This window comes from Scleropages formosus, chromosome 9 (assembly GCF_900964775.1).
Source record: "Scleropages formosus chromosome 9, fSclFor1.1, whole genome shotgun sequence".
Classification (NCBI taxonomy): Eukaryota; Metazoa; Chordata; class Actinopteri; order Osteoglossiformes; family Osteoglossidae; genus Scleropages; species Scleropages formosus.
Genome location: NC_041814.1, coordinates 20,050,940 through 20,078,489, shown reverse-complemented (window position 1 = coordinate 20,078,489; position 27,550 = coordinate 20,050,940). Strand labels below are relative to the sequence as shown.

The following is a 27,550-nucleotide window of genomic DNA, read 5'->3' as shown; positions in this document are numbered from 1 at the left end:
GAACAGACTTTATCCACAAGCAGTCCTTAAACTTGTCCTTAACCAGTCCCAGAACATAATCTCATCTGGACGTAAAAATTTCCACCTAAATCTTTGTTTACGTCCAACACTTAGGTTAAGGCAGTCTAATCTAACTGTAGTAAATTCAGTAATAAGCTTTACTCGGGCCGTCTGTCACGGCAAGGGTTTCGACCACGAGTTACGCGCTTTGAGGCTCCGCCCTCTTCGGTGGACCTGCCTGTCAATCAACGGGTTGCCACGGCGACGGAGGGCCGAGTTTGAAACCGGCCGCTCGCAGGGACGACCTTGCGCTCAGTGTGATAAAGCGCGTGGAAGTTGAATGGGAGTCGAGCTGGATGTTCGGATCGGAGCGGTTCGATTTGTTTCTCGGTCGAGCTAAGGAATTATTAACCACATAAGCAGCAAATGATGGTGAAAAGTGCAGTTCGGTCCCATAAAGTTGATTAGAAATGTGTCTTCGATTAGAAAGTGCCGGATTTCTAGCCGAGCGTTAATAAATGCGATCTGTTCGGTGGGTTTCCGTCTCGTGGTGCCGCCGATACAATTAAACGCGGTGAAAAGATCGGCTCCTCGTCACCTTTTTCGCCGCTGGGAACAAACAGCCGAAGTCCGACTCGCGTCCTGGACCGACGTGATGATCCCCGGGTGTCCCCGGAGCGCCGAGAGTCGACGCCGGAATGAGTGCTGCGGCAAGACCGCGGAACTGAGCCGCAGTGGGAGCGGGAGCCAAAGCCGGCTGGGGCTGCTGTCCGAGATCCAGACGCCGGTGAAGACGGAGCCGTTCAGTGAACGTTACAGCCTGGTGCCCGGCAAAGAACTCGGGAGGTAAATCATCATGCGGCCGTTGGGCGAGCGCGCGCGCAGCACGGCTGCTCGCGGGTTAACCGACAGACACATGCACTTCTACTACTAGCCGTTACCAGCTTATCGGGCTTTCACGGACGTGTTTGTCCCCCCCTCCAGCTTTAACATGCTTCAAATAACTTACGAAATATTTTGTGCTGTGGCTCTGTTTGAATAACCCTGATTCAGGAATGCAACTACTACTGCTTTTTTTGGAGGCGCTGACACGTTTCCTTCACACAAACTCAGGTTTTCACACAGCCTGTGGTAAACACAAATAAACCGCCTCAGAGCAAAACCACCGCGATTAACTGTAAATGAGCGAACGTAAGAAACGCGGTTAACTTTCGGTTAAAATTTCCGTTGCCTCAGTCTGTTTTCGGAGATGGGGCTATAGTCACTAGTCTATAGTGTTAGTAACAGTACGGTCCTGACGTGTTCTGTCGGACTCGGCTGCCTGCCTCTCGGCTCTTCTTCACGTTGACGCATTTTGTCCCGGTCAAAGTTGTGTGAATCAAGTGGAAGAACAAATAGCATAAAACATGCTCGAAAAAGAGTAATATTGAAGCAGAAGGCAGCGTATTGCGGAGCCGTTGGCCGCCGCTTGGTGCGCGTTCGTGTTCCGTAACGTACGCGGTCGGACAGCTCTTGATAAACTACTCATGTCTGATGTATTTAAATAAATGAAATGAATTCGATAATTTCCCCAAGTTTGAAGCTACATGATGGATTTGACTCATCGTTTTGATTTCACTCGGCGCATCAAGAAACGGGTCCTAGTTTCTGAATCGTATGAGAGTCTCATTTTTGAAATGTTAGAGGTCACGATGCCGCGATGGTTCAAGTTCATTTCTTTTTAAGGTTGTAACCTGTATCAACACCTTTCTGATTGTCAGAAACATATTTTTTCCTAACTGCGCCCAAGAAATATAGAAATCTTTCTGCAGAGGATTCATCTAGTTTTATGTAATAAACAAAGTTATCAGCCTTCCTGTGTTTTGTTTGCTTTTGACCACAGAATGAATAAGTACAGATGTATCCATCCATGTTGTAACTTCAACTTGTACAGCGTTAGAAATGCAATATTCACATCCACCCCTTTGTCTTTTTGAACTTTCCTGTTGCAAACATCTATACTGTCTCTCACGTACTGATAGTTGTATATATGATTCAGTTCAGGTTCTTTTTCAGTAGGTACTTTCTGAAGGGATTTTTCATGGATTTCAGAAATACTTGTTTCTGCTTCATCACACAGAAGTGGAAAATTATAATGACATCTTGATAGATGTGTCATTTTGGTGTGTGCTTTTTACTTTGGGCATATCAGGGGCAACAAATCTGTTTTTGGCACAAACAACATAGTGACAAGTGTCTGAATGGATTTTATCCATGAAAACAACAGTGTCTTCAATACTATGTTGGGTTGAGCCAGTCATGCCATCTGTACGTTCTTTTGTGTGCAGTGTTAAATGTATATGCATTTTGTCAGAGTTTTTTAAGGTGTGTGATTGTCCTCAAAAGGACTGGCATCCTGTCCAGGGTGTAAGTGCCTCCTGCCCTATACTGCTGGGATAGGCTCTGGACCACCCATCGCTTGGTGATACTGAGTGAATGATGGTGATTGTTGGTTGCGTTTTCCGCTCAGTTTAGTCACTTGTCGTTATTTTGACAAATATGATGAATAGTCATTCTGCAGTGATTTACCCTGGATATTTCCTCTCTTCGTCAAGGAGATTGTAACTACGGGGCCTGGTTGGACAATTTAGCAGTTACTGAGGAACTAGGCACACCCTTGGCAAATAATTAATCAGATTTGAACTGCTCACTGATCTGCTTTGTCAGTTTGAATGATTTTCATACTCCAGCGGGTAGCGTAGAGGTTAGAACTGCTGCCTTTGGACCCAAAGGTTACAGGTTTGAGCCTCACCTCCAGCTGTGGCACCGCTGAGTAATGTACTTACCCTACATTGCTCCAGTAATATTACCCAGCTGTATAAATGGGTTACTAGTTATAAGTACCTTAACACTGTAAGATGCTTTTGAGAAGATCATCAGGTAAATGTAATAATTTTGGTCTTTAGGAGTCAGCCCCTAGAGAAGAGAGCAGCAGTCAGTCTAAAGTTAGCTGAACCATTTTAGTAATTGAAGCATTTCTTCTTCCTTCCTTGTACATCATTATTATATTATTGATAATTTTTTGTTTCAGATTGCTCAGTCTTTCACTTTAGGTTATAAAACACCTTTATACTTGGAACTAATTACTGTTTTATGTTCAGCTGTCACAGCCTCTTAAGTATCAAAGGCTTTTTGTGTATTCTTTTGAAATTTGGTTTCATGGTTATATATTGTAGAATTTTCAATGGAAAAGTAGCTTTCAGTTGCTTAGATGATCCAACAGTAAAATTGGCTGCTGCTGTTAGCAACATTCATGTTGTGAATTTTCCAATACACAAACATTTTCCAGTTTATTTAAACTATTTAGCTTTTAGTTTTCAAAAATTTGTTTTGCTCCAAAGCAATTTACAATTTGCCAGAGATGGGTAACTGGCCATAAAATGCAGTTAAGTGGGATAGGAGTGTCGGAGTAGTTCACTTCCTCAGGGTTTACAGCTGGTGTCTAGTGTCCCTGAGTTTTGGTGGTGAGCAGAAAATTACTAATTCATCCCATAAATTTGCAGCACTGGTCAACATTGATCAGGAATTTGTAGAGAAAGTATTTTTAGTCTTATTTTAATGTAACTCAATGTTAAATCAGTCTTGCTGCATATTATAGCTTATATCTTATTACTGCATGTTACTATATCTTTTTCAATAACCTAACCCATAACTAGACCGGTGGAATGGTGACATGGCAAGAAGCACTGTTGTCTCACAGCACAGCACTCCACTCTCTGTGTGGAGTTTGCATGTTATCCCTGTGCTTTTGTGGCTTTCCTGGGGGTGCCCTGGTTTCCTCCCACACTCAAGACATGCAAGACAAGTTAATTGTGGACCCTAAAATGCCCATAGTGTATATGTGTCTGAGAATGTGTTTCACTGCTGTGTAGATGAGTGACTCATTGTAAGTCCCCTTTGGTGAAAAGGTGTTGGTTGGTACTACTATATAGCGTTCGTTGGAAGTCTCTTTGGAGAACAGCATCTGCTAATTGAATAAATGTGAATGCATCGATGGAGGTCTGTTCTATTATGCTTATGTTGACTCTGCAGATAAATTGGAAGTGGGTGAATACAAACGCACCTGAGACCGGAAGTGTTAGTTGAAGATCAAGTGTATACCATATGTGGCATTTGAGGATGGTGTTTTCTATCTAACCGTCTTTATTGTCAGCATGGTTAATCCATTCACCCATTAGCATTATTAAAAATAAGGCCTGTTTTGCTTGTTATAATTGTAGATCTTTTGTGCCAGTGTTTACTCCTGAAGGGCTTAATCACAGATTCTTGGTAGTGTATCTGTAAAGTAAGCACCACTGAAAATGGCAGGTGTAATAAGTAGCCATGGGATGCCTCTGCTTTGGTGTGTAACGTATGAAGCCAGCAGCTCATCGTTTTGCTTTTTATGCTTTAAAATTACAATTCAAACAGTCCAGTTTTAAACTGAGAAAAGTGTGCTTGTTGTAGAAGTTTGAGGTGACTGAATACTGTGCATGGATGTTAAGTAATTTGGACGAACTGTACCAAGAAACAGTTGTACATTGATATAGTTCGGTGTTCATGTGACTCGATCACTGCAGAGTAAAGCTGTGCTCACATGTCTGTGTGGCTTTAATACGTTACTAAATAATACCTAAATGTCTACTGAAATGTATCATGTGTTACCATCTGCTGGACATTTTATCATTTAGCCCTAGAGGACAAGATATATAGAGAACACTTGTTACATCACTTACTCTTAACGTCTTGAATATTGATGCTTGATCAGTTTTGAATGTTTCTCACCTGAAACAACGTGCAAATTTGGTTTGCTGAGTGTATTTCCGGGGAGTGGACATTTTCCGACCTTGTCATTTTATCTGTTCCGTTAAGTCGAGTCGTTTGAAGTGTCAGCTGAGACCTGTTTGCACAGTATTGCATAACCGCCTTTGCTTTGTAATCGCAGCCGTCGGCCAACGATGTAGAGCCGAGCGAAAGGTTAACGCCATGGGAACGTTTCCCACAACGTTCCCTGTAAGCAGGGTTTACGTTGTAGTCACTAAAGACGCGGTATAGATGCCTGAGTAGTTCCAGGACATCGTCAGCCTTGTGCAGTCATAGGCACCTAACATTGCAGCAATAAAGTACTCACTTGTTTTAACCTTTGTTTGCATGATTTCAGTGATCTTGTGTTCCCTGTAACCTCTATAATGTGCTGTTTGATTAAGAGAAGTAATTAAGCGCAGCCTGTATAAGGGGACACTGTAAAGGGCTGCGATGTTGAGCTAGTATGGAACGGTCCATTACACTGTCAGTTCCACTGGAAGAACAGCTGGGATGTGTCATGTTCTTTGGACCCATAAAAACTGTGCTGTGACGGAGGGGGGAAAACGGTTGTCTCGGTTAGAGCCGTGGTAGTCCGGATCCTACCCTGGTATCGCAAGGTATCAGGCTGGGGGAGGTGCACGCTGGACAAGACACCAGTCCATTGCAGGATAGCTACACACCCGCTCACTCGTTCATGTGCTAGAGGCGATTCGGTATCGCCGGTTCACCTGAAGCGCATGCCTTTCGACTGCTGGAGTAAACTCGCATAGATGTGGGAGGAACATGCAACGTCCACGCCCACTGAGATGGGTTCAAACTTATACCCAAACAGCCCAGGCGCTATGAGGCGGCAGCACTACCTGCCACCCTACGTATTTTTAATGCAGTAAAATATTGTTTTGTTTAATGTAAAATGACTAATAATCATTTGTGGGTTGTTTTTTGAGACTGAGATAATGGATGGATGAATTTTACACTCATTATCAATAACTGCTTGTCCAGTGCAGGATCATGGAGGTCTGGAGCCTATACCAGAAGTCTAACAATAGCCAGTATAGCTGACATGGCACTGTGGGGAAAAAATTGTGACTCTCTGTTGACTTGTTTGTCAAATGTTCCAGCTGGGTTATGCTGCTGAAAAAGTTATGTTTCATCATGTGGAATTAAGTTTTTAACAGGATCTTTACATCTGTAAGCAGCAATTAATATTATGCCTTTGAAGTTACTGCCTTAAAATCGACTCGACAGCAGTGTCGAGCGTTTATCCACTGTATAGAAACTGGCAAAATTGTGTTCCCGCTTAATGTCTGCTACCCATGTTTCTGATTAAATCTGTTCAGCTGAATGGTAAAATTTAGTAAAGCACTTTAAACTGCTAGTCGGTGAGTAGGGGGGCGGGGGACTATCCTGGGGGCCTCCTACATAAATCTGTCGTGCTTTTTTTTTTTTTTTTCCTCTTTTTTTGGCGGGGCATGTGGCAGGGCTGCGGTTTGGAATCGGTGTATCAAGGCCCCTTGGCTAAAAATGCATAACCTGGATTGTAAAATGTATTGTTGGGTGGTCTCTACTGTCATTGTACAGATAGGTTTATGTTTAGAGGAATCCGTGACGTACCTTCAGCTCACTCTGGTACTAAGTGCAAAGTACTGTGGTCATATGGGATGGAGTTGGACGCGACACGCTGCCTCTGAGGGTTGTTCTGCATGGATGTGTAACAGCTAAGGATTACGAAGCCATGTGCTTGGTTCTGTCACGTTGTTCCCATATTTCAGAATGATAAAAGCAGCATGCTGACTGTAAAACGGATTGAAGAGCGGTTTCATGATCGCTGTCAATGACCTGACCGCTTTTGGTACATGGTTTCACGATGGCTCTTGAACTCACTGCGGTAAATGCGCTGCAATGCTGTACGGAAGTGTATGATAAACACAGGGAAGAACAGGAAGGTGTAGAAACGGCTGAATATCCTTTGGCACGTGCACGTATGCAGCAAGTGGTAATCGGAGGATTATTCATTCTGCTGTAATGTTTAACTTCAAGCAAGTATACAAACAAAACTTATATGATTTGTGTAAACATGCTACTATGGTCCAAAAATTCACATTTATGGATTTATTGTAAGAGACTCTTGTCCGAAGCCACTTTTACAACATAGCGCATGCAGCCTAGAGAGAAACGAAAATGAAGTTTCCCTATTTAATGTGTTGTTGACGTGTTTTGAATGAAGGCCTTGGATCACACTGAATCTGTTCTGCTAGAATAGAAGTACTTATAAGGACTGCCTGGCTTGTAAGTACTTTTATGAAGTGTACGACAAACATGAAACCAATCCATACAAACTCTGTAAAACTATTTAATTTTAAGCTGTTACAATTAAAACAAATTTTTCTACAGATGCATAGTTCCTACAAATCAATACCTGTTGCTGACTGATTTATCCCATAAGTTTATTGATCCGTCCCATAACTGTCTGCACTTTAGTCTCTATGGTAGTGACAGAGTTTCGTATTGGGCTTCCAGGGTCATCAACACTCAAAAACCAGATGTGAGCTGTAAATGATGTGAATTGTGGCAGTCCCCATCGCCCACCCCGGTGCACCTTGGGGTGCACTTTACTGCGATCTTAGATCGGCAGGTAAGCGCAGGCTGCGTTTGTTCCACTGCAGACTGAAATTATAGGAAATGGCAACGTTATGAAAATATGTGCAATTCATAGTTGTCAGCGGCTTATGTGCTGATTCAGCAGTATTCAAGCGAAAATTTACGGGACTCTTGCCACATCTCGTTCCCTCAAACTCCTTGTAGAGGGAACTCGTGAAGCGTAAATATTTTTGGTTTGCTTTTTATACTGTATTCATTGGACAGTTGACCATTGCAGTTCCCGTTTGACTCTTCTTATGATCAGTAAATGCAGAACTTGCTTTTCTGAACTTTCCCGTCAGAAATTGTTGAATATTTTCAGTTTTTCTTTTTTTTTTTTACTTCTGTGATAGAATGTGACTGTAATGATGATTTAATGTGAATATTTTGGGCTGTACCAAATTTCCCAATATCTTAAATGGCTGATCTGGGACCGTACTGTATATTTGAACATTTTCCCCGCAAGAAGTTTTGCTTACAGTATCCAAATAAGTCTGTGTTCAAATACATTTTCCACATAACCGAAATGTCCAGCGTGTGGGGAATCGGCACACAATTTCAGTGAACTTTTTTTTAAAGAAAAAGCTGTTTATAACCTTTGTGCACTTTTTAAAATATTTTCTAAATAGAAAACCTAGTACATTTGTATTCAGCTGTAAATAGTCTGTGTCTTGACTACAGTATTGTTTTGAGGATTAATACCAAATAACAATATTCTTATACTTAACTAAGAAGGTGGCTTTTAACTATTTTGCCATGGCAAAAATATATATATATGTTACAGCGTTTGCTTTTTAAACTTTTTTTTTTTAATTTTTTTTTTAAAAAAAAAAAAAAAGGAAGAAAAAAAAAAAAACTGCACTCCACCGGTTGGCACAGCTTGCGCTGCCTTTTGACTGAAAGAGCCATTATTTATAATTAAGGCTGTGTGTCAGGACCATGTGAGGCCCGAGCAGTTCCCCTGGGCTATATTTACTGCATCTAAGGAAGAGCATTCTTTGGTGGTACCTCATAATGAAATTCATCAGCTTAAAATTTCTCACCCTACTTAGAGCGCGGGATGGGCAGTGTGTGCCTGTCGGATGTGCTGTATGGCCCCTTTCAGTCAACCCCCGGTGATCTTCGTTCCCACAGAAAGGACCCCTGTGTTTTGCATTCGGCCACGAAACCATGACATCACTGCTCCACTTTTGACTTTGTTTGTGTCTGTGCCCAGACCGGTGGTAACATCTGCTACGTGTGGGGTTTGAGATCGCGATTCTCCTCAATGCACTTGGCCTTCTTGTCAGGGGCTCCGGTTACAGCCCCAGGACGCTGAGATAATGTGCTTCCTCCCTCTGGCTTTCATGTAGGATGACATTAACTCAGTATAATAATTTTTTTATTATTATTTATTAAATTTTACTAAATTAACATAATGGCTCTTTGATTTTACATATACATCAGTTTAAATTTTGAAAAACTGAATATATTAACTTACTGTAAATGTATTACCGATATACCTGTTTTTAACCTCTGACAGTGTAAATTTAAAATGAGAATTGCTAGCATATACATTTATTTCAAGTAAGTTGGCATAGTAATAAACACGAGCTAATGGAGTTCCTTACAAACAGGTACTGCACTTCCTAAATATAATATGTTCAGCGAAAAGGAAGGCATGAGGACTGAGGCTCTACCAGTCTATTTTTCCCTGGACATATTGGGGCAAAATTCTGCATTCCTGGCTGTTTGAAAGAATGGCCTTGAGAGTCACACGCTGGAACTCATTATTCCCCAATGTCACAGATGTGTAAACAAGTCTGTCATTTCGTTCCCAAAGCTGTTAAATGCCTTGGAGCTTAAAGAGCCCGTCTGCCTGGATCAGGGCTTATCTTCATTTTCCTGTCTTTGCTGGAGATTCTTCTCGCCTTGTTACGCAGTGATGGAACCATTTGTAACAGATTTGTCTTTAATTTTGGAAAGCTTGCCTCTTTTTAAAGAAACTCCTAGGAAAGTTTCTTCGCCAAAAATGAGACTGGTACTTAAAGCTTTATGAACAGCCTTAATCCTGGGACACCAGTATGAGCCGTCTTAGTTATTTGGCAATGTGTCATCACAATATGAATGAGCAATAACAAGTAATAAAGTCAAATTCTGCAACAAATACAATACAGCTGTGCTGCTCCTTTACTTTTCACCTTTTGTTTTTGCAGAACTTTTCTTCAGGATGTTTTCTTGGTCATAATTTCTTTATCGGCAACAACACATTTCCCTTGTGTGAAACTCTGAAAGGACAGATAAATCATATGAGTTTATTATTTCCATGGGAGACCAACACTTGAGAGATCACGTTCCAGCACTGAAAATGCTGTTTGACTGACTGTAAACCTGTTTGCCACATTTTGATGCTTGAACAGCATCTTGTCTCGTGACTCTAAGTTTGACCTATGAATTGACCCTGTAGAATGTGCTGGATCGGTGGGTATAGACTTCTCTTTAAAATTTGCTCTATAATTCCAATGTTCTGTGCCACTTGTTAATGAAAACTCCCATGAACTACTGGAAATCACCTCTGTAGTCTAATATGTTGAGAATCTTTATTTTTTTATATAAGTTGTCTAGTCTCAAATCAGTGAGAGCTATAGTTGAATAACCCTCTTGCCATCTTTGTCATCCTATAAGATTACTTGGGCTGTAGTTTCAAGGTTCTTCCTGTTCCAGTGAAATGTGAATGGAGTCATAAACTACAAATGGCATGACATGAATGTGTCCAGTTTGGCTAGGAGATACTAATGAGTTCACATGGTTGAGTCAGTCAGCGTGGCGAAGACGTCTGCTATGTGGCATCTCGGACCCTGCTGCAACTCTAGACTAGTCTGCTGCTCTTCATTCGTCTATTTAATTCAAGTACGTCATTGACTGCCTGCTCGCTTACGCTGTTACTCCTGTTTCTTAGGAATAATCTGCACAAACTGGAATATTCACAGAGAGAATGCTGAAAAACGGCATTGAGTTTCACTTTTTTCATGAGTTGTCCTCTGGTTGTAGGATTTGGAGAATCGGGAAGAAGGGCCAGCACATTCGATGGATATTGCCACATGTTTTAATAAGGTTTTCTGCTTGGCATCCTCCAAAATAGGCAGTGCTTTCTTTCCCTTTACTTTAGATGACTATACTGACGCTAAAACGCTTGGTCCTCAACTTGCGAACTCCGTTGAGACCATAAGGCTGCTCATAATTCCAAAGTCACTTTTATTCCAGTAGTTATTCTTCCCGCACTGTACCAAAATAATGCATTCCTCAAAAATCCTTTTATAAGTGGGAGTTCTCATAAATCAAATTGCCATTGGTTCCATCAGAACACACACACACATTTTCAGAACCGCTTGTCCCATATGGGGGTCGCGGGGAACCGGAGCCTAACCCGGCAACTCGGAGCATGAGGGGGAGGGGACACACCCAGGACGGGATGCCAGTCCGTCACAAGGCACCCCAAGTGGGACTCGAACCCCAGACCCAGCGGAGAGCAGGACCCTGTCCAACCCACTGCGCCACCACGCCCCCCTCCACCAGAACAATAAGGACAAAATAAATCAATGGAAACAATGCAGATGAATTCACACTCGCCAAACAAGCTGACATTGTTTAGTTAGTCCAGACATGGGTCATGACTACTGTGGTAATAGGTGATACTAGCAAAGTGGAACTGCGAAGACCGCATGCTTGTGCTGGTTTTTGCTTTGGCTGGCATGGTGGTGCAGGGGGTAGCGCTGCTTTCTCGCAGTGTTAGGGCTCTGATTTCGGCATGAGTTCAATCTCCCTTCCACCTATATGGAGTTTGCTAGTTCTCCGTATGGGTGCCCTGGTTTCTTCCCATAGTCCAAAGGTGCGTTTCACGTGAATTGGAGTGCATGTGTGTTACGTTGCTCTGCTCTGTAGGTGGGGAAGATGACTGTAGGGAATTTAGTGTATCGGGTATTGTAAGTCAACTTGATTAAATGTGTTAACTATACACTACATGATGACTATTGAACGTTGCTGTGGAGAACAGAACTAAATTAAATGCAAATGACTAACCATTCAGCTTTTGGAAGGCATGCAGAATCTAAGCTCTGCCCTCATAAATAGAAAGAAATTGCTTGTAGACTGAAGTAGGGGTAGCTCCTCAAAGTGGTCGTGTCTTGGGGTATGGCTAGTTAAAGCTTTTCAATACAGTTCTGTAAAAACCGTAGATGTAACTATAATGAAGAAATTCCAGTGGTACATTTAAATAGAAGTTGAAATGATACTGAAACTAATATAAAATTACTGAACTTTGTTTTATTCAGCGTAGATTGACTGACTAAATCTTCACATGCATGTGCAATTTTTTTTTCCCCTCTCCATTTTGGTCTCTTTGATGGTATTTATTTATTCAGTGAGCTGATGATTTTCTCCAAATCAACTTAGTGTTAGGCCGTTTACAATTATTTATACAGCTGGGTAATTTTACTGGAGTAATTTTTGGGTAAGTACCTTGCTCAAGGGTCCTACAGCTGGAGGTGCGATTTGAACCTGCACCCCTTGGAGCTCCAACCACTACGCTACCGGCTGTCCCGCTAGCGGCGTTGCTTTTCTCACTCGCACAACTAAAATCCGAAGAGTCATTAACGCGACACAAAAGCTGTAAAAAGTGCAAGTGAGTTGAAGGCACTCGCACGCTCCTGTTTGAGCGCTCTTTACTGGTGTGCGTCGGCTCTAACTCCGATACTTTGACTGGTCGTAACCTGAAGAGCCCTGTAGTGACGTGGCGTTCCACAACGATCCGAAGTAAAATTGTGCTGCTGCCTACATTTATGCGGCCCGAGAGCTGCTTTGTGTGACGCGGGTTGAGTTTGAGAATGACGGACTTGCGATACGTCGCTTTACAGCCCACTTGTTGCGTTGCACAGAAAGATACTGCTGCCTGGCTTTGACTGTGCAGTCCTAACCCTGAAACTGAACTTGAGCGTTACGGTTGTTTTTACTGCCTAGGTGTAAAGGTCTTGCGGTTTACTGAAAAATGGCGGGCAAGAAACTGTTGTAAAAGCATGTTAAAGTGTGCTTTGTCCTTACGTGCAAGGTATACACAAGGGAATTGAAGGAAAACGATGTGTAAACAAAACTGGTGTCTGGACCAGATGGTTCTCTGGAAGTTCCACATTAATGGGGCTGTCATGAGATATTGCACTAAATGAGTTTTACACTAATGAAATTTTCCACATTCTCTTCTCGGAGTGTGTGCTTAGTGCGTCCTGGCATTCGCAAAGGCTGGGGGCGGTGTTAATGGCGCTCCGGTGCGTCTTGGGAGGGTCCCGTTTCAGCGGACTTGCCCTGCTCGACAGCTGGGAGCCGCTGGTAGCCTAGTGGTTAGAGCTGCTGCCTTTGGACCCAAGGGTTGCAGGTTCAGATCCCACCTCCAGCTGTAGTGCCCTTGAGCAAGGTACTTACCCTAAATTGCTCCAGTAAAATCAGCCTGCTGTATAAATGGGTAAATAATTCTAAGTAGCTTAACATTATAATTCACTTTGGAGAACAGTGTCAACTAAATGAGTAAACTTAGAAATATTTACTTCAAATGTCATCCGGTTGGGTATAGTGAGACCATATGAGTGGATGTGGAGTTTGATGGGACCCTGAGAGTTATGTCCCATGTTTCCTTTCCTCTTTGCACTGAACTAGACTTACTTCTGCCCTGGTCCTTCACTCCCACAGTTTCCACCAGGGCTAAATCCTCCACTCTGCAACTTTTGAATATAGTTTTTAAAATCTCCTCTACAATATGAGGTTTAGTTTATTCCCTTGATTCCTTATTCTCTGCCTCCTTCACATCCAAGGACATAGACCAGAGTCCTCCCCCCCCCCCCCCCGTTTTAAAACGCTTTTCCCCTCCCCCGTTGCTGTGGCACAAATCACATACTTTCCATAGGAGTCACCAGGGTACCATCCTGTGCCTTTTTTTTTTTTTTTTTTTTAAATGTACCTGGGGCAGATGGTAGCATAGTGGTTATTGCCATGGGCTTTCAATCTAACAAAATCCCATCCCACCTCCTGCTATCATACATAATAACTTTGCTTAATGGCTGATATAGAACCCATACCTAGTGCACAATTGTCGGTGTGTATTAGCCTTTTTATACAGGGCAGTAACTCCCTGAGCATTCGGTGTATGTGCCTTTGTGAACTAGTTCAACATAGTTATTTCAGTCAGACAGGAGAGCCATTGCAATATAGTCAGGCTTATAGATCCCACACACCCCCCCAAAAAAAAAAAAAAAATCTCCCTACATGCCTCTGCACTTGGCACTTGTGTGCCTGTGCTTTTCTGTTTGATTGACAGGGGTCAACAAAGATGTGCCCCGTGCCAGGCAGCGTCCACCGGGCCCCTCATCTGTGGAGAAAAATGGGGACGTGAGGTGGGGGCTGCTACACCGTGGGCCATGAACCAGAATTAGTGTTGGTTTTTTATTTTTATTTTAAATTAAGCTTAATGTAAAATTTTCTCAGCACCTGAACATTGGAGTTACATGAGGATCTGCCATAGCAGTTCTCGTGTAGTCTATTATTTTTCTTAAACGGCTGTTTCGGTGATGTTGGTATTAACTAATCCAGTGTGGTGTAGTTGGTAAATTTGCTTGAGGAAAAGAAGAAAAATGGGGAAAAGTGCATGTGTGATGTTGTTGTGCGTTGGGAATCGATCATTGAGACACCGGTAGTTCCAGGGTACGGGTGGCTGGTTGGCAAAGCAGAAGTACATCTACGTCGAGCATAGCTTATAGATGGTGTGTGTGTGTGTGTGTGTGTGTGTGTGTGTGTGTGTGTGTGTGTGTGTGTGTGTTTGCTTGTTTGCTTTGGGCTGGGAGGAATTGCTCACGACGACGGTATGAAACGAACGTTAATGCAGCACTTTCCTCAAGAGAAGGAGCCCCGAGGACAGCGCTCTCCTCACACCGCTGCCCGCCTGCCAGACGAAGCCATGGCCCTTGCAGCCAGCGAAGTGGGTCATCACACAAAGCAGGCACTTGTGTGGGCCTGGAGGCTGGCTTGGTCTGGGGATGACTTCACCCGGCAGAAATGCGGGTGGACAAAGGGATGCTCGGCTCCCATGGTGGCAAGTGTGCCAGCTCCTCCCTCCCTTTTCCTGCGCTCAGCCCTGAGTTCAAGTCCCGCTCTCTGAAAAGTGAATGAACACCCTGGGCTGTGTGTGTGTGTGTGTGTGTGTGTGTGTGTGTGTGTGTGTGTGTGTGTGTGTGTGTGTGTGTGTGTGTGTTTGCCTGTCTGGGTCTGTAGCAGACAGAGGGGTGGGGTGGACTGGGGGGCTTCGGTGCAGCTCCCAGCCTCTGTCTCTTCGGTAGTCTTTCACACACTCCTTGCTGAATGAAGTGTGTTTCTGTAGTCTGATCATTGTATTTGACTTGGTTCTGTGTGTCTGTTTTTGTATTTATGCAGATCATAATTAATGCACTTTATTTTTGCAATTTTTTTATATGACATTTTAAAACAAAATATACTGTCATTTTAATTTGTGGATAAGCATGCATGTTCTTGTGTTGCTCTTAATGTGAATAGTAGTATGTTTACGTTTATTAGTCTAGTAGATGCTCTTCTCGAGACTTACAATGATTACTATAGTATTTACAGCTTTTTATCAGTTGTTTACAGTATGAGATGCACTACCTACAGCCACTCACTCATCTGTACACCAGAGCAACACTTGCTTTCTTTTACCTTCTCACACATACACAAAGAGCAATTTAGAGTCACTAATTCGCGTCAAACACGTCTTTGAACTGTGGGAGGAAACGAGAGCCTCCAGAGGAAATCCACATGAATTTGGACTGAAAACTGAATAGTTCTGAGTCTAATAGGGGATGGCAGTTCCAGTCTTCAAGAGCCGCAGTCCAAAAATTTCAGCTTACGTTGATCGTCACCCCATGCACCGCTTTTTATTTGTGCTTCAGAAAGCATCCGCAGTAACATTTAAACTCATTCCCTTGTATATTAATTGAATCAGCAGAAGTGAAATGGAAACAAGCCCAGAATGCATCTTCCAAATACAGTAGTTTCTGTATCATGTCTAAAGACTTTTTTTTTTTTTTTAAATCAATTTTCCCTAAGTTTGGAGAAAGATAAGGTTTTTTTGCTTTTGGTTCTGCAGGGGGAAGTTTGCTGTGGTGAGGAAGTACGTGGAGAAATGCACGGGAAAGGTGTACGCCGCCAAGTTCATGAGGAAGAGGAGGAAGGGCCAGGATTGCCGCCTGGAGATCATCCATGAGATCGCCGTGCTGGAACTGGCCACCACCTGCCCCTGGGTGATCAACCTGCACGAGGTGTACGAGACGCCCAGCGAGATGATTCTGGTGCTGGAGTAGTAAGTACAGGCAGCATGCCTCCACGCTCTGCAGTCGCTGCACATCATATCAATGTCCTGCTTTTTTTTTTTTTTTTTTTTTTTTTTTCCAAAGTCCAAATTCAAAATCATCTTAGTAGAAGCCAGTTACAGGGCTTAAAAATGTGATAATTTTGGTTGTATGTGTGACAAAACCTGTTTAGCGTAATCACATGTGACACTGGAAGTTGCTTTGGTGTAACTAGTTTAAGATGACAGTAAACACTGCAGTGACTGGCTTCTATTGATTGATTGGCTGGATTTTGGAAAATTCAGATGTGATCGTTTTGTGAAGGCTATTCAAGTCAGATAAAGCTGAACCAGCCTGGACCAGGTTATTTCAGTTCTGTTGGTTAACCGGTTGCGTCTCCTGCTCAAAGTGCAACACGTCAGCTCTGGAAGGGGGAACGACAGGCACACACCTCCTCCAATGTGGATGCTGTGAGCAGCCAGGCTGCAGGCTTCATTCAGTGACGTGACACAGTCTAAGGGGAGTTAACACAGTTCTTCCTGCTGTGAGCAACCAGGGAGAGACTGCTCCGGCTCGCCTTACTCACCGAAAGGAACTTGGGCAAGTTGGGGTTCCTCCGCACCGCAGATGCACAGTGTGTCAAAATGAGGGTTGAAACCAGGATCCCTGCAGTAGGTTGCAGTGCGAGTTCCCTGAGCACCACAGTGGAGAGGTTCGAGGGTTTGTATGACAGACTGGTGCACCAAAGCTGCTCACTAGAAAATTTTAAGCAAGAATTTACTGTTTTTTTAATATTCATTTCAGTGTGGACTTCAGTTTTGGGTAGTTGAGGTAGGATGTAGCTTTTTGAAGTCCTAGGTTTAATAATGAAGTATGGTGTACATGTAACCATGTAAGTTTGAATAATGAAATCTGTCCTCTCTTGTACCTCCTAAGTATGTAGCAGCAATAATCCAGCTGTAAAACTGTTTACATTTATTTAGCTGATGCTTTTATGCAAAGCAACTTTATTTCCCCACTTACACAGCTGGGTAACTTTACTGGAGCAATTTAGGGTAAGATCCTTGCTCAAGGGATTGAACCTGTGACCTTTGGATCCAAAGGCAGTAGCTCTCACCTCTACACGAACAGCTGTCCCTAATGTTGAAATCTGGACACTTTGAACAGGGCTTAGGTGAACAAGTTGAGGTTCTTCATAGCCATGTACGTTCACAGTTTACACTAGTGTTCACCCGAGGTTTCTGCACTGTGGTGCACTGTTGAATTCTGCAGTGTGGTACTTGCACAAACCAGCTCTATGACCCTCATCAGTGTTTGCTCATGCAGAAATTCAGAATCCATCGGTTTTCTATCACTGTGCTCCAGTTAGCCAGTTCTGGACTTCTGGCTATCGCCAATTAATTTGGATGTGCTCGGTGTTCCAGTTCCTCCCGAAGCCTGGTTATTCGAAACATCCATTGAGTTTCAATGAGCAGATTGTATTTCTTCTATACAGGGTGATTCCTAAAGCAGAGCTCATTAGTTTATCCTAATAATTCATCAACTTTGCTGGCTTTGCAGTTTTTACTTTCTTAGTAGTCCAGTGTCCATCGGTTCGGTGGAAGGACTTACCAGACTTACTGAGCTGCTTTGACGAGACTTGGTGCCTACCGGGCCACCGAAGCGGTGTGGAATTTCCATGTGGAGAAGCGAGGCACTCAGAAATGTGGTTGCAGGGGTGTGGTTGGAGAGGGAGATCCTTCCCGTGGCACAGCCTCCGAAAACCAGGTCCGTGGACGGAGATTATTTCCTGCCGCGTGCGTGCGTGCGTGTGTGCACGCTTCTGGTTTTCGGGCTTGCCCGAGACTGAATGTGGGGACAGGTCCTACACAGCTCAATCAGTCTGCCTCTCTGGTCTGGTGCAGTATCTACACACCAGTTACAGGGGAACAGGACACACGTTAAATCAGTGGGCCCAATATCACCGTGACTCCTATACTCCAGTGCTTCTGCAGTGTGTCTGAAAGTCAACGGGATTTGTGCTACGCTGTATAAATCTAGTGCAGGCAGGCGGCTTTGCAAAATCTGTTGCTGAGGCCTGGCTCGGCGGCAGGCTTTTAAATCTAGGCACAGAATCAAAAAAGACCAAAAACTTCTCAATTACTTCATGTGCTGTTCAGACAGTTGGCTCATCCAAAAAAGTGACTCTAAATTGACTATCTTTTCAACTGATGATAAATCTGATTTATACGGAATATCTGCACTTTGTCTACATGTCAGTTTATATGTAGAATTGCAGATATCTATTAACTTGATTGAAATGACTGAAGGAAAAAAGACTGACGGCCACATCAAAGCGAAATTAAGAATTTACACATTTGAATTGGAAGTTGTCCTTTCAAGTCTGAGAATAAACAAATTATCCCAATTATTAAGGACAATATACAAAGTGTAGATTTTTAGTTACTGCTATCTGAATCTGTATAATTATTAATTTAACTGATTTTTCTCCAAAGCAAGTTACGATGTTGTAATGATGTAACAGCAATTTCTCAATTTATACAGCTGGGTACTTCTTCCAGACAAAGTAAAGGTAATTATATTGATCAAGGGTACTACAGCAGAAGTACAGTTTGACCCTGGGTCCTTCAATTACAAGGCAGTAGCTCCACCCACAATGCCACTTGCTGCCTGTTGCACAGCGGCATTGTACTTGAAGAAAATGTACTCTTTTGGAGGGAATTTTTGCATATAATTAAACAGATTATTAGTTACCGGAGTCAGGAGCAAGGCCACTTCCCTGGGTTCTGTCGTCATGCGGTCACGGTAACGAAGGCGCATCTTTCATATTGAATATATCACATTTCACAGGGGTGCCGTAGCGTATTTTTGACAAAATGAGTTTGGGGTTAGTAATCTGAATAATGCCTTCTGATTGTATCAATGAAAGTAATCATCAGATTTGGTCACCTGGAAGAAAAGTGTAAAATACTTTTGTTATTGTGTCTTTATGCTATTGATTTGTACGAATCCCCCTGTCCAGAGAGGTCTTTGCTGACATGCTAAGAGGAAGAGGACTTGTTGGGTCCAAGAGAGACGGTCTCCGCCCTGCTTTGTCAGCTGCGTTTCGGAGCACACAGAGCAGCAGTTTTGTCTCGGTCGAAAGTGGAATGAAACGCATTTTCCACCGGGGGGATGGGGGAGTACAGGGCTCTGTCCGGTGCACTCCTAGGTTGCCTGTAGCAGCATAAATGGAGGGTGTGGGCCGGAGCATCGATGGCGAGGCGAGCCAGCGCGTACCGCTTTTCCGCGTGACGGGACCCGAGGCCGTGACCTAGTCGCGCTGGAGATCGCGCTAGGAGCTCATTGTGTCAGCGTGGTTCTGTGACGGCACGTGAGGCCTGGATCCGTGGCAGCTGGCCCATTAGGCCAGAGGGGCAGGGAGGAAGGGGAAGCGGCGTGGGGGAGGGGAGGGGAGGGGGAGTGCGTGCGGCGCATACGTGGTTCCAAGCGTCTCGTCGCCACGTTGGCCGCGAGGATCAAATCTCAAAACGCGGTTCCCTTTTTTTACGCGGGGACATTGCTTCGCGCGGAAGCGTTTTCAAAGAACGCCTGAAATACGGTCATAATGGATCCGCGAGCACGTTTCCGGGAGAGGTCTGGATTCCGACATTTTCTGAGCTGTGGGCGAGAAATTGTCCGTGAACTTCTCATCACAGCAGTGCACCCTCTAAGCTAACCTCTGGATTTTCTTTTTTTCCTCTCTCTCCCCCAAAATTCAGTTTCTGGTTTGAGATGTAAAAATCTGGCAGCACTGTACTGTAATTACATTGCAAAAAAAATTCAGCATTTCCTGTGTCGGGACAGCGCAGAGGACAAGGTGGCTCTGACAGGCCGCCTGCTCCCTCGCAGCCTTTTCCGCTACTGGCATCTGCCATCAAAGACGCCCGTGCCGTAGAACGTTGCTTTTAGCCGTGGCACATCAGCAGCACAGCTCTCAACACAGGCCAGTGGGTCCACATCTGAATTCTGGACTCAGTATGTTACTATATAGTGGACATAAACTTAAGACAACTAAAGACCACCTTAGAATAAATATAGTTCTGGATGAAATAAAAAGAAGGCAAACAAAACTGTAAACATCTGCTAAACATTTGCTCCCCCCCCCCCGCAATCCTCAATGTGCTTATTCTCCCCATGTAATTAGCGCTCCGCCACACACACCGTCCCACGCAAGTGGAAGCCTGTGGAATTCAGAAGTTTCCGTTTGGGAGATCCCACAGAGATCTCCTCCAGACAGGCACGACTGTCCTTGATTGACGCCCCATGCTTATAAGGGGGAACTCCGGGGGTTTCCTGGCCGTGCAAGTGGAGGAAGTGGGCAGTGAAATAGAGAACCTCTTTGTATCTGCCCTCTGCAGCGACACCCTCCGTTCCATTGGCGGTTCCAGTCTCCCTGGCGTCTGCATACCGGGTTTTGCTAGTGTGTGGTCCTCTGGCCCTGTTCGCTTCTCCACCTCTTGACAAGTAACGCACTGTGAAGCATAATGTGTTCTTAGTCAGGGTGTACGAGCAGCCTAAGTGTGTCTGTTTTGGACGTAGAAGACATTAGGGTTAGGGTGGGCTTGACCGTTCGGCTCTCGTTCACGTGCCGTTGCAAGATTGGCCGTCGGTGCGACTGTCATCGGAGGGTTGGCTGAGGACAGTCCTGCCTGATAGGATGGGGACTTGGATTCTGGCTGGACAGAAGAGGAACTGCTGACCCTGGCTTGCATGATGTCTAATCCTCATCTCAACTCCAGCTAACAGTAATTGATTTTTAGATCTATATGTGGGCTTGGGTTCTGATGAGGTTTACTTGTGACTTTTTTTGTATTGAGGGAAAAGATAGTTGACATTATGCTTTTAGAATCCTTGGTAGAATATTGAAAACATTTTTTTTTCCTTCCCTTTTTTTCCCAGAAGCTTCCTATAAGCACAAACATGTGTGAATACCTCTATGTGGAAGGATGGGATTGAAGCTAGTTGAGAGAAAACACTAATGTTCTTTCACTCTGAAGCCACATCCAAGCTGAAAAACACTAAAGGGTTAATACCGCTGTGCTGAGAGGTGGAGGTTTTAGAGAAGAGAGAACATGCGCATGGCATCTTAGATCTGACAGCACGTAACTCAACAGCCAGTAGTTTGCAGCATGAGGCATGTGAGGAGGTCCGGGCTGTCATCGGGTCTTTGGGACGAGACCTTCTGTACCACTTCTTCAGAAATTTGGCGTTCTGAACCGCGCCGTGATTCCCGAACCTGGTCCAACGTTATGATTCCCGCTGCAGTAACAAAGCATTAAAAATATTGTCCTCAGCACTAGATTTGTTTGCGATGTGAGACAGTAAAGCAGTTTGGTGTTCTGGGGGAACCAGTGGGCTCCCTCATCACTGTAATGACGTGTGTGTTTTATTTTTATTTACCCCCGCCCCACAGCGCAGCCGGTGGGGAGATATTTAACCAGTGTGTGGCAGAGCAGGACGAGGCCTTCAAGCAGGAAGATGTCAAGAGGCTGATGAGGCAGATTTTGGAGGGTGTTTCCTTCCTCCACAAGAACAGCGTGGTGCATCTGGACCTCAAGGTCAGTGAGCGAGGCTCTTTCTGGATTAGATCTATTGCAAGAGCACAAGTGATCTATCTGATCAGCTTGTTCTCCACGTGTTTGTTTGGCTTTCATCTGGATACTCCCAAAGACGTGTTGAGGAGAACTTTGTGTGTGTGTGTGTGTGTGTGTGTGTGTGTGTGTGTGTGTGTGTGTGTGTGTGTGTGTGAGAGAGAGAGATTGCCCTGTGATGGACTGGCATCCTGTCCACTCCGTACTCTGTCTCACAAGCAACTTTCTTCTGGATCGACTCCAGGCCACTGCAGTCCTACCCCAAGTAGTTATTGATGAGGGATGGATGCATAAACTAACCTTGTTAAATTTATGAAGCTGCAAGTTAAAATCTTATGTAATAAACGTTAGCATAATAATATACGATGTAACTGGGTGTTTCGTGAAGAGCGTCTGCTCAATGAATAAATGTTTAATGTACACAACAAAACAACACTACTGGAGAGCTGAGGTAATGGCAACTCAATTTCTTACCCTTCTCCAGCCTCAGAATATACTTCTGACCAGTAATTCTCCTCTCGGAGATATAAAGATCGTGGACTTTGGGCTGTCGCGCATGATGAGCAGTAAACAGGAGCTGAGGGAGATCATGGGGACCCCAGAGTATGTGGGTGAGTGATTTTGCTCAGTTCGCACCGACTGTTGCATCTTATGAGGCCCGGTAAACAACCTTGGTGAACACGGCGCTTAACCAGCATGATGCATAGTAAAATTTCCATCGCAGTGGGTTTCAGCGGCACGCGCTCCCGTGTTAGTGTTTTGGTGTACTGCATTTTGAGCGTTAACGGCTTTTTGTTTTCCAGCTCCAGAAGTTCTGAATTACGAGCCTATAAGTACAGCAACAGACATGTGGTAAGGAATCTTAAGTTACATCTTTGTTGTTCATGTGCCGCACAGTAGTGAAATCCTTCTGATGACTGAAGCAGACGTTATGATTAGAACCAAAACATTATTTTAAAATTGTTCCATTTTCATTTGGGGAAACTTAATTCCTCTTTGTTAGAATCACGTCATTTCCACACAACACACGGACATTTAAACTTGCACTGTTACATACACTATATATAAATATGCTTATCCATCACCAATGGAGTCCCATATAATGTGAAATCGCTACAGGGGACTATGAAAATATACCCTTTTCATACAGCAGGCTTACAGTTGACCACAACAGCATTTTTACCAGCTACAAAGTCGTTCTACTACATTTGTCCTTTGTGTGATCTTGACAAAGACACAACAGGCAGTATAACGACACGCATGGAGTCAATCCCCCCCCCCATGGTGATTCCTGGCAACACAACTCCTGCCCCAGTTATCGGTTTAGTGCAATCATTCAGCACAACAGTAACAAGGTAAACATGGAAGAAACACTCATGGGAACATTTTAGAAAATTACAGAATTCAAATTTATTTAACTAGATATACAAGTTTAATTATGCATAACAATGCAATATGGGAGAAATAATTCTTTTTTAAAAAAAAAAAAAAAGTATCCTTACAGTAGCATGAATAAAACCTGAATCTCTCCATCAGTGAAGTTTATCCTAAGTTAAGCACTTGTTGGTAAGACTACATGGTCCCTGAACAGCATGATTTCTGTGTGCTTTGCAGAGCAAAAGACATAGGGAAGTATCTTGGGAACTTAATATTTTCAAGTGATAACTAATTCATTCATGCTCAGTTTTCATTTAGCTGGTGTTTTTTTTTTTTTTTCTCTCCCCCAAAGCAACTTAGTTTTAAGCTACTTACCCACCTATATAAATGGGTAAATAATTGTAATTTTACTGGAGCAATTTAGGGTCAGGACCTTGCTCAAGGGTAATACAGCAATAGGTGAGATTTGAACTGGTACCCTTTGGATCCAAAGGCAGCAGCTCTAACCACTACTCTGAGCTGTCTGACCAAATGACAGAAATGAAACTTTAACATAAAAGGACAAGGTAGAAATAGTTACAAATATTTAAAAAAAAAATTTGTGTTTATTTTTTTTTCCTTTAATGCATAAAAATTCCTTTTGGTATTTGAGTTACCTTTCTGCACATGTTCTCTTTTCCAGGAGTATTGGTGTTCTGGCCTATGTGATGTTGACGGGTACTTCTCCATTCCTGGGCGACGACAAGCAGGAGACGTTTCTCAACATCTCCCAGATCAACATCAGCTACTCGGAGCAGGAACTGGAAGGGCTTGAGCAGCCGGCAATCGGCTTCATGAAGTCACTGCTCATTAAAGAGCCACAGTAAGCGCACCTCTTCAGCACGATACATAACATCATTACACTATCTTGGATGATCTAATTTATTAATGCATTTATACCTTTTGTCTTAGTTTTGGCACAACTGTCATCACAGCTAAGCAAACTGACTTTCTTTGGATTATATGTTACAAATCTGTAAAACTATAGAGCAGGGCTGTCAGATTCGTTTCATACAGCAGGTCGACCAGGATTTGTGGCACCTGCCGCAGGCTGATTTTGTACATCCTATTGGTGTAACAGCAAAGATGAGGACTATCTGCGTGGATAACTTACTTTGCCTACGGACAGTGCTTACCACGTTCCTTTGTTAGGGCCTACGTACCTTTTGTACAAATGCTGTTGAACTACAGACGCAGTGCATCATGGGCAATGCATATGTTTGTACTTCTGGCTTTATGAATATGGCAGTAAGTAACATAGCGGTAAGAGCTGCCATCTCTGGACATAGAGATCACAGGTTTGAATCCGTCCTCCTGTAGTACCCCAAGGCACGATACTTGGCCTGAATTTTTCTAGCAAATAGTACCTAGCTGTGTAAAATGGGGAAATCATCATAAGGAGGGTAACAACATAAGGCGCTTTGGCGAAAAGCATCAGGTAAGTGAATAAATGTAAATGTGCACTAGTGTGGTAACCTTTGAGGGGAATTGTGCTGTCACCAACTCCCCAACGGTTCTGAGTCTTCCGGAGCTTCGGTCAGTGTGTCCGAGAGGCATTTTGTCATACTTTGCTGCTGAGGTATAATAAGGCTCAATAAAGTACATGTTCTCAGAGTCCTATCGAGAGCCCTTCATTAGTAACCAACAGTGTGGTCCAGGTGGGATCTTAGAATACTGAGCCTGTGGGTAAGGTACCGTCGACTGTTTGACAGTATGGCTGTCTGATAGATGGATTTACTTACTATGTAATTTTCATGGGGAAATTGACTGTAATCATTTGTGTTTTTTAGTACTAGATCACGTAGCTCATAATTATAGTACTTAGTCTGGCCCAAGTCCCTCCCCGGTCATCCTGTAGCCGCTATGTTTGATACTCCTGCTCTAGAGCATTTACTCTGGCTCGCAGAGTGCTGCACAGTGTGTTCAATAGGGATGTAGAGTTTTTAAAATAAAGGTTGAGCAATCAGCACTGTTAGTCTGCCAAATAGACTAAAGTAAAAAAGATTTGACTTCGTGTCAGGTAGGATTTGTTAGAATATTGTCAGTATTTTGTATTGTTCTTGATGGCCAGTTAGTAGTGTAGTGTTTGAAGCTACTGCCTTTAGACCCCCAAGGGTGCTGGTTCGAATCCCATCTCCAGCTGAAGTACCCTTGAGCAAGGAACTTAGCCTAAATTGCTCCAGTGACATTACCCAGCTCCATAGATGGATAAATAACTGTAGGTAGCTTAAGAGTGTAAGTAGCTTTGGAGAAACGCATCAGCTAAATGAGTAAATGTAAAAACGGCACCTCTGATTAGAGAGCTCTGAGCTCCCCCTGCAGTGATGGAGCAGCCCCAGCACTGCCTCCGTCACAGACTGATTCTGTAATGCTCCCCGCAGGCGTCGGGCCACGGCAGAGGACTGCTTGAGGCACCCTTGGCTGGAGAAGCCCGCACCCCTAAGGGAAGGAGAGGATGTTTGCGAGGCATCCCTGGGGCGGCCCGTTTCCATGACGCCCGATGCAGCGGAGCAGGTGCAGGGCGAGTGTGATGCCGAGGGCGCCGAAGGCCGGGTGACGGAGGAGCTCATCGTCATGGCAGCCTACACGTTGGGCCAGTGCCGACAGTCAGAGAAGGAGAGCCTGACCCCTGACCCCAAGGTCATCTCCAAGCGCTTCAAGTTCGAAGAGCCCTTCAGCGCACTGCAGGAGGTCCCTGGGGAGTTCATCTACTAAAGCCAGGGACACCAGATCCTGCTTTTAAACCCACCTCATGGTCTGAACTCAAACGCCAAACCGTCTTTTTTTTTTTTTTTTTTTTTTCCCTTCCTTTTTGTACTTGTGCTGCTTTAATTTTTCCTGGGTAAGTTAAAAGACTGAGCCTTGCGGTGATTTGTTTTTAAGTCCGTTTCCTGTTTGGTGCCATGCTTGAAATTTTAGACGTCACTGTGTGGACCACTTTTTTTTTTTTTTGTCTGTATTCTCTTAAATTTGCCATCCATTTCTAAAAGTGAATTTTTTTTTTTTTTTTTTTTTTTTCTTTTTGTTCATGTTTACGAGTATGGATTTGTTTAAGGGGACACGGGAGGTAAATATGTATATAAAACAAAGCTAATATTGTTTTAATAGTATGTTTAAATAAAACACTTTAGAGAACTATTGCACAAGTTAGACCCTAAACTTGTAGGTCCTTGTTTATGGTCAGCCCTTGGGTTTAAACTTGTTTAAATTTGTGACGCAATAATTGCATTTGCCATATTCCCTTTTTGCTTATATATGCAGAGTAAATCTTTTAACACCCCTGAAGACTTGTTTTGTGTTAATCCAAGTTGGTCTCCGTGTTGTTACTAGGTCTTTTTTAATGGACAAAAATTGAACATGAATATCTTTGAATCTACAAATAAATCCTCATCTGATAAACCCATGTATGTGTTTGAGATGTGATGGCAGAAGACAGACTTGTAGAAGTCTAGCAGCAGGAAATATAGCTGTGAAGTTGATGACCTGGTAAAAGGAATGTTTTTGGTTTTGAACTCTGCTCCCTGAAGCTACAAGATGTGTTCAAGGTAAGCAAGGTACTGCTGCATAAATATAAATGGGTCAAATACCTGCTTAGGACATGTTAAATGAGGAAAAATTAATAACAAAATGACTTTTAAAGGGGCTTAAGGGTAAGTTCAGTCCATTCTTGTGTTCCCTGTCTAGGTGAGTTTGTTGGATTCATTTTCAGGTCCTGGAAAATAAAGTTAATTTTAAGGTTTAATACACTGCATGACACTCCCCCCCCCCCCCCCCCCCCCTTAAAGTACTGAGAGCTGCTTCTGTAACACAGAGCTGGCTGTTCATGCTGGTCTCGCATCTAAAATCCATACTCGGTGAAACAATAGCCGCAGTATGTGCTCTGAACATGTCCTTGCCGTTGGGCATCTGTGACAGCGTCCAAAACCGGCACGGAGGCAGCTGCGTCAGCGGGTGACTGTTGCAGGTTCTGTGCCAACAAGTCCCAGATAAAGTAACAGCAGCAAGAGGACTGTGTTCCCCAGCGTCCTTCCACATCTGTGTTCCTGCCTGGCCTCATACTATACAAGCACAAGGTGAAGAGAATTCTGGGAAATCGTAAACATCCACAAAAGCAGTGTTCTGCTTTGGGGAAATTTTCACGGGTATATGAATCGGCAGCTAGCGCAGTCACTAAGGATTCAGACTTGTAGCCGTAAGGTTGCTAGTTCAGTTGACGCACAGCTCTCATGTACTTGATCAATGTTCTCAATGTGCATTTCTCTACCTTTTACAATATATTCCATTGGCCACTAATTTCTTTTTATCAAGCGTTTTGTGTTTTGCTGTTAAAATAAACTATGTAACATACTTCATAAATCATATCCAACATTGTTGCTCAGACCAATTTTGATGTATTTGAATGTTATGTTAATTTATACTCTACCTGTATTGAAAGCCACATTTATAACAAATCTGCTGTAGAATTTCCACTCTTCCAGTGCAGGATCCCCATTGTGTGGAGCCTGTTGCAGAAGCATAGTGGATGAGGCAGGGTCCACCCTTGATGGGGATCCAGTCCATTTTAATGCCATCTCACACACACACACACACACACACACACACACACACACACACACACACACACACACACACACACAGAGTGTCACCAGCTCACGTGGAGTACAAAGTTGAGCTGAT

At 43.5% G+C, this 27,550-nt stretch overlaps 1 protein-coding gene across 1 annotated transcript; it reads left to right on the top strand.

The window, feature by feature from the left end:
• The first annotated feature begins 332 nt into the window (after positions 1-332).
• Positions 333-25,859, top strand: stk17a (serine/threonine kinase 17a). Its single transcript, XM_018753880.2, has 7 exons — positions 333-846; positions 15,623-15,835; positions 21,280-21,424; positions 21,942-22,068; positions 22,261-22,309; positions 23,517-23,696; positions 25,255-25,859. Exons 1-7 carry the CDS (start codon positions 656-658, stop codon positions 25,586-25,588), a joined length of 1,239 nt encoding a protein of 412 aa, XP_018609396.1. The 5' UTR covers positions 333-655; the 3' UTR covers positions 25,589-25,859.
• Positions 25,860-27,550: the final 1,691 nt, after the last annotated feature.

What these genes read in the sequence shown, in the direction of transcription:
- stk17a (XM_018753880.2), top strand. Translation starts at nt 656, where the DNA reads ATGATCCCCGGGTGTCCCCGGAGCGCCGAGAGTCGACGCCGGAATGAG. An exon ending in AGTACAGCAACAGACATGTG is followed by an intron (nt 22,310 to 23,516) that starts GTAAGGAATCTT and finishes TCTCTTTTCCAG; the next exon opens with GAGTATTGGTGTTCTGGCCT. An exon ending in CTGCTCATTAAAGAGCCACA is followed by an intron (nt 23,697 to 25,254) that starts GTAAGCGCACCT and finishes TGCTCCCCGCAG; the next exon opens with GCGTCGGGCCACGGCAGAGG.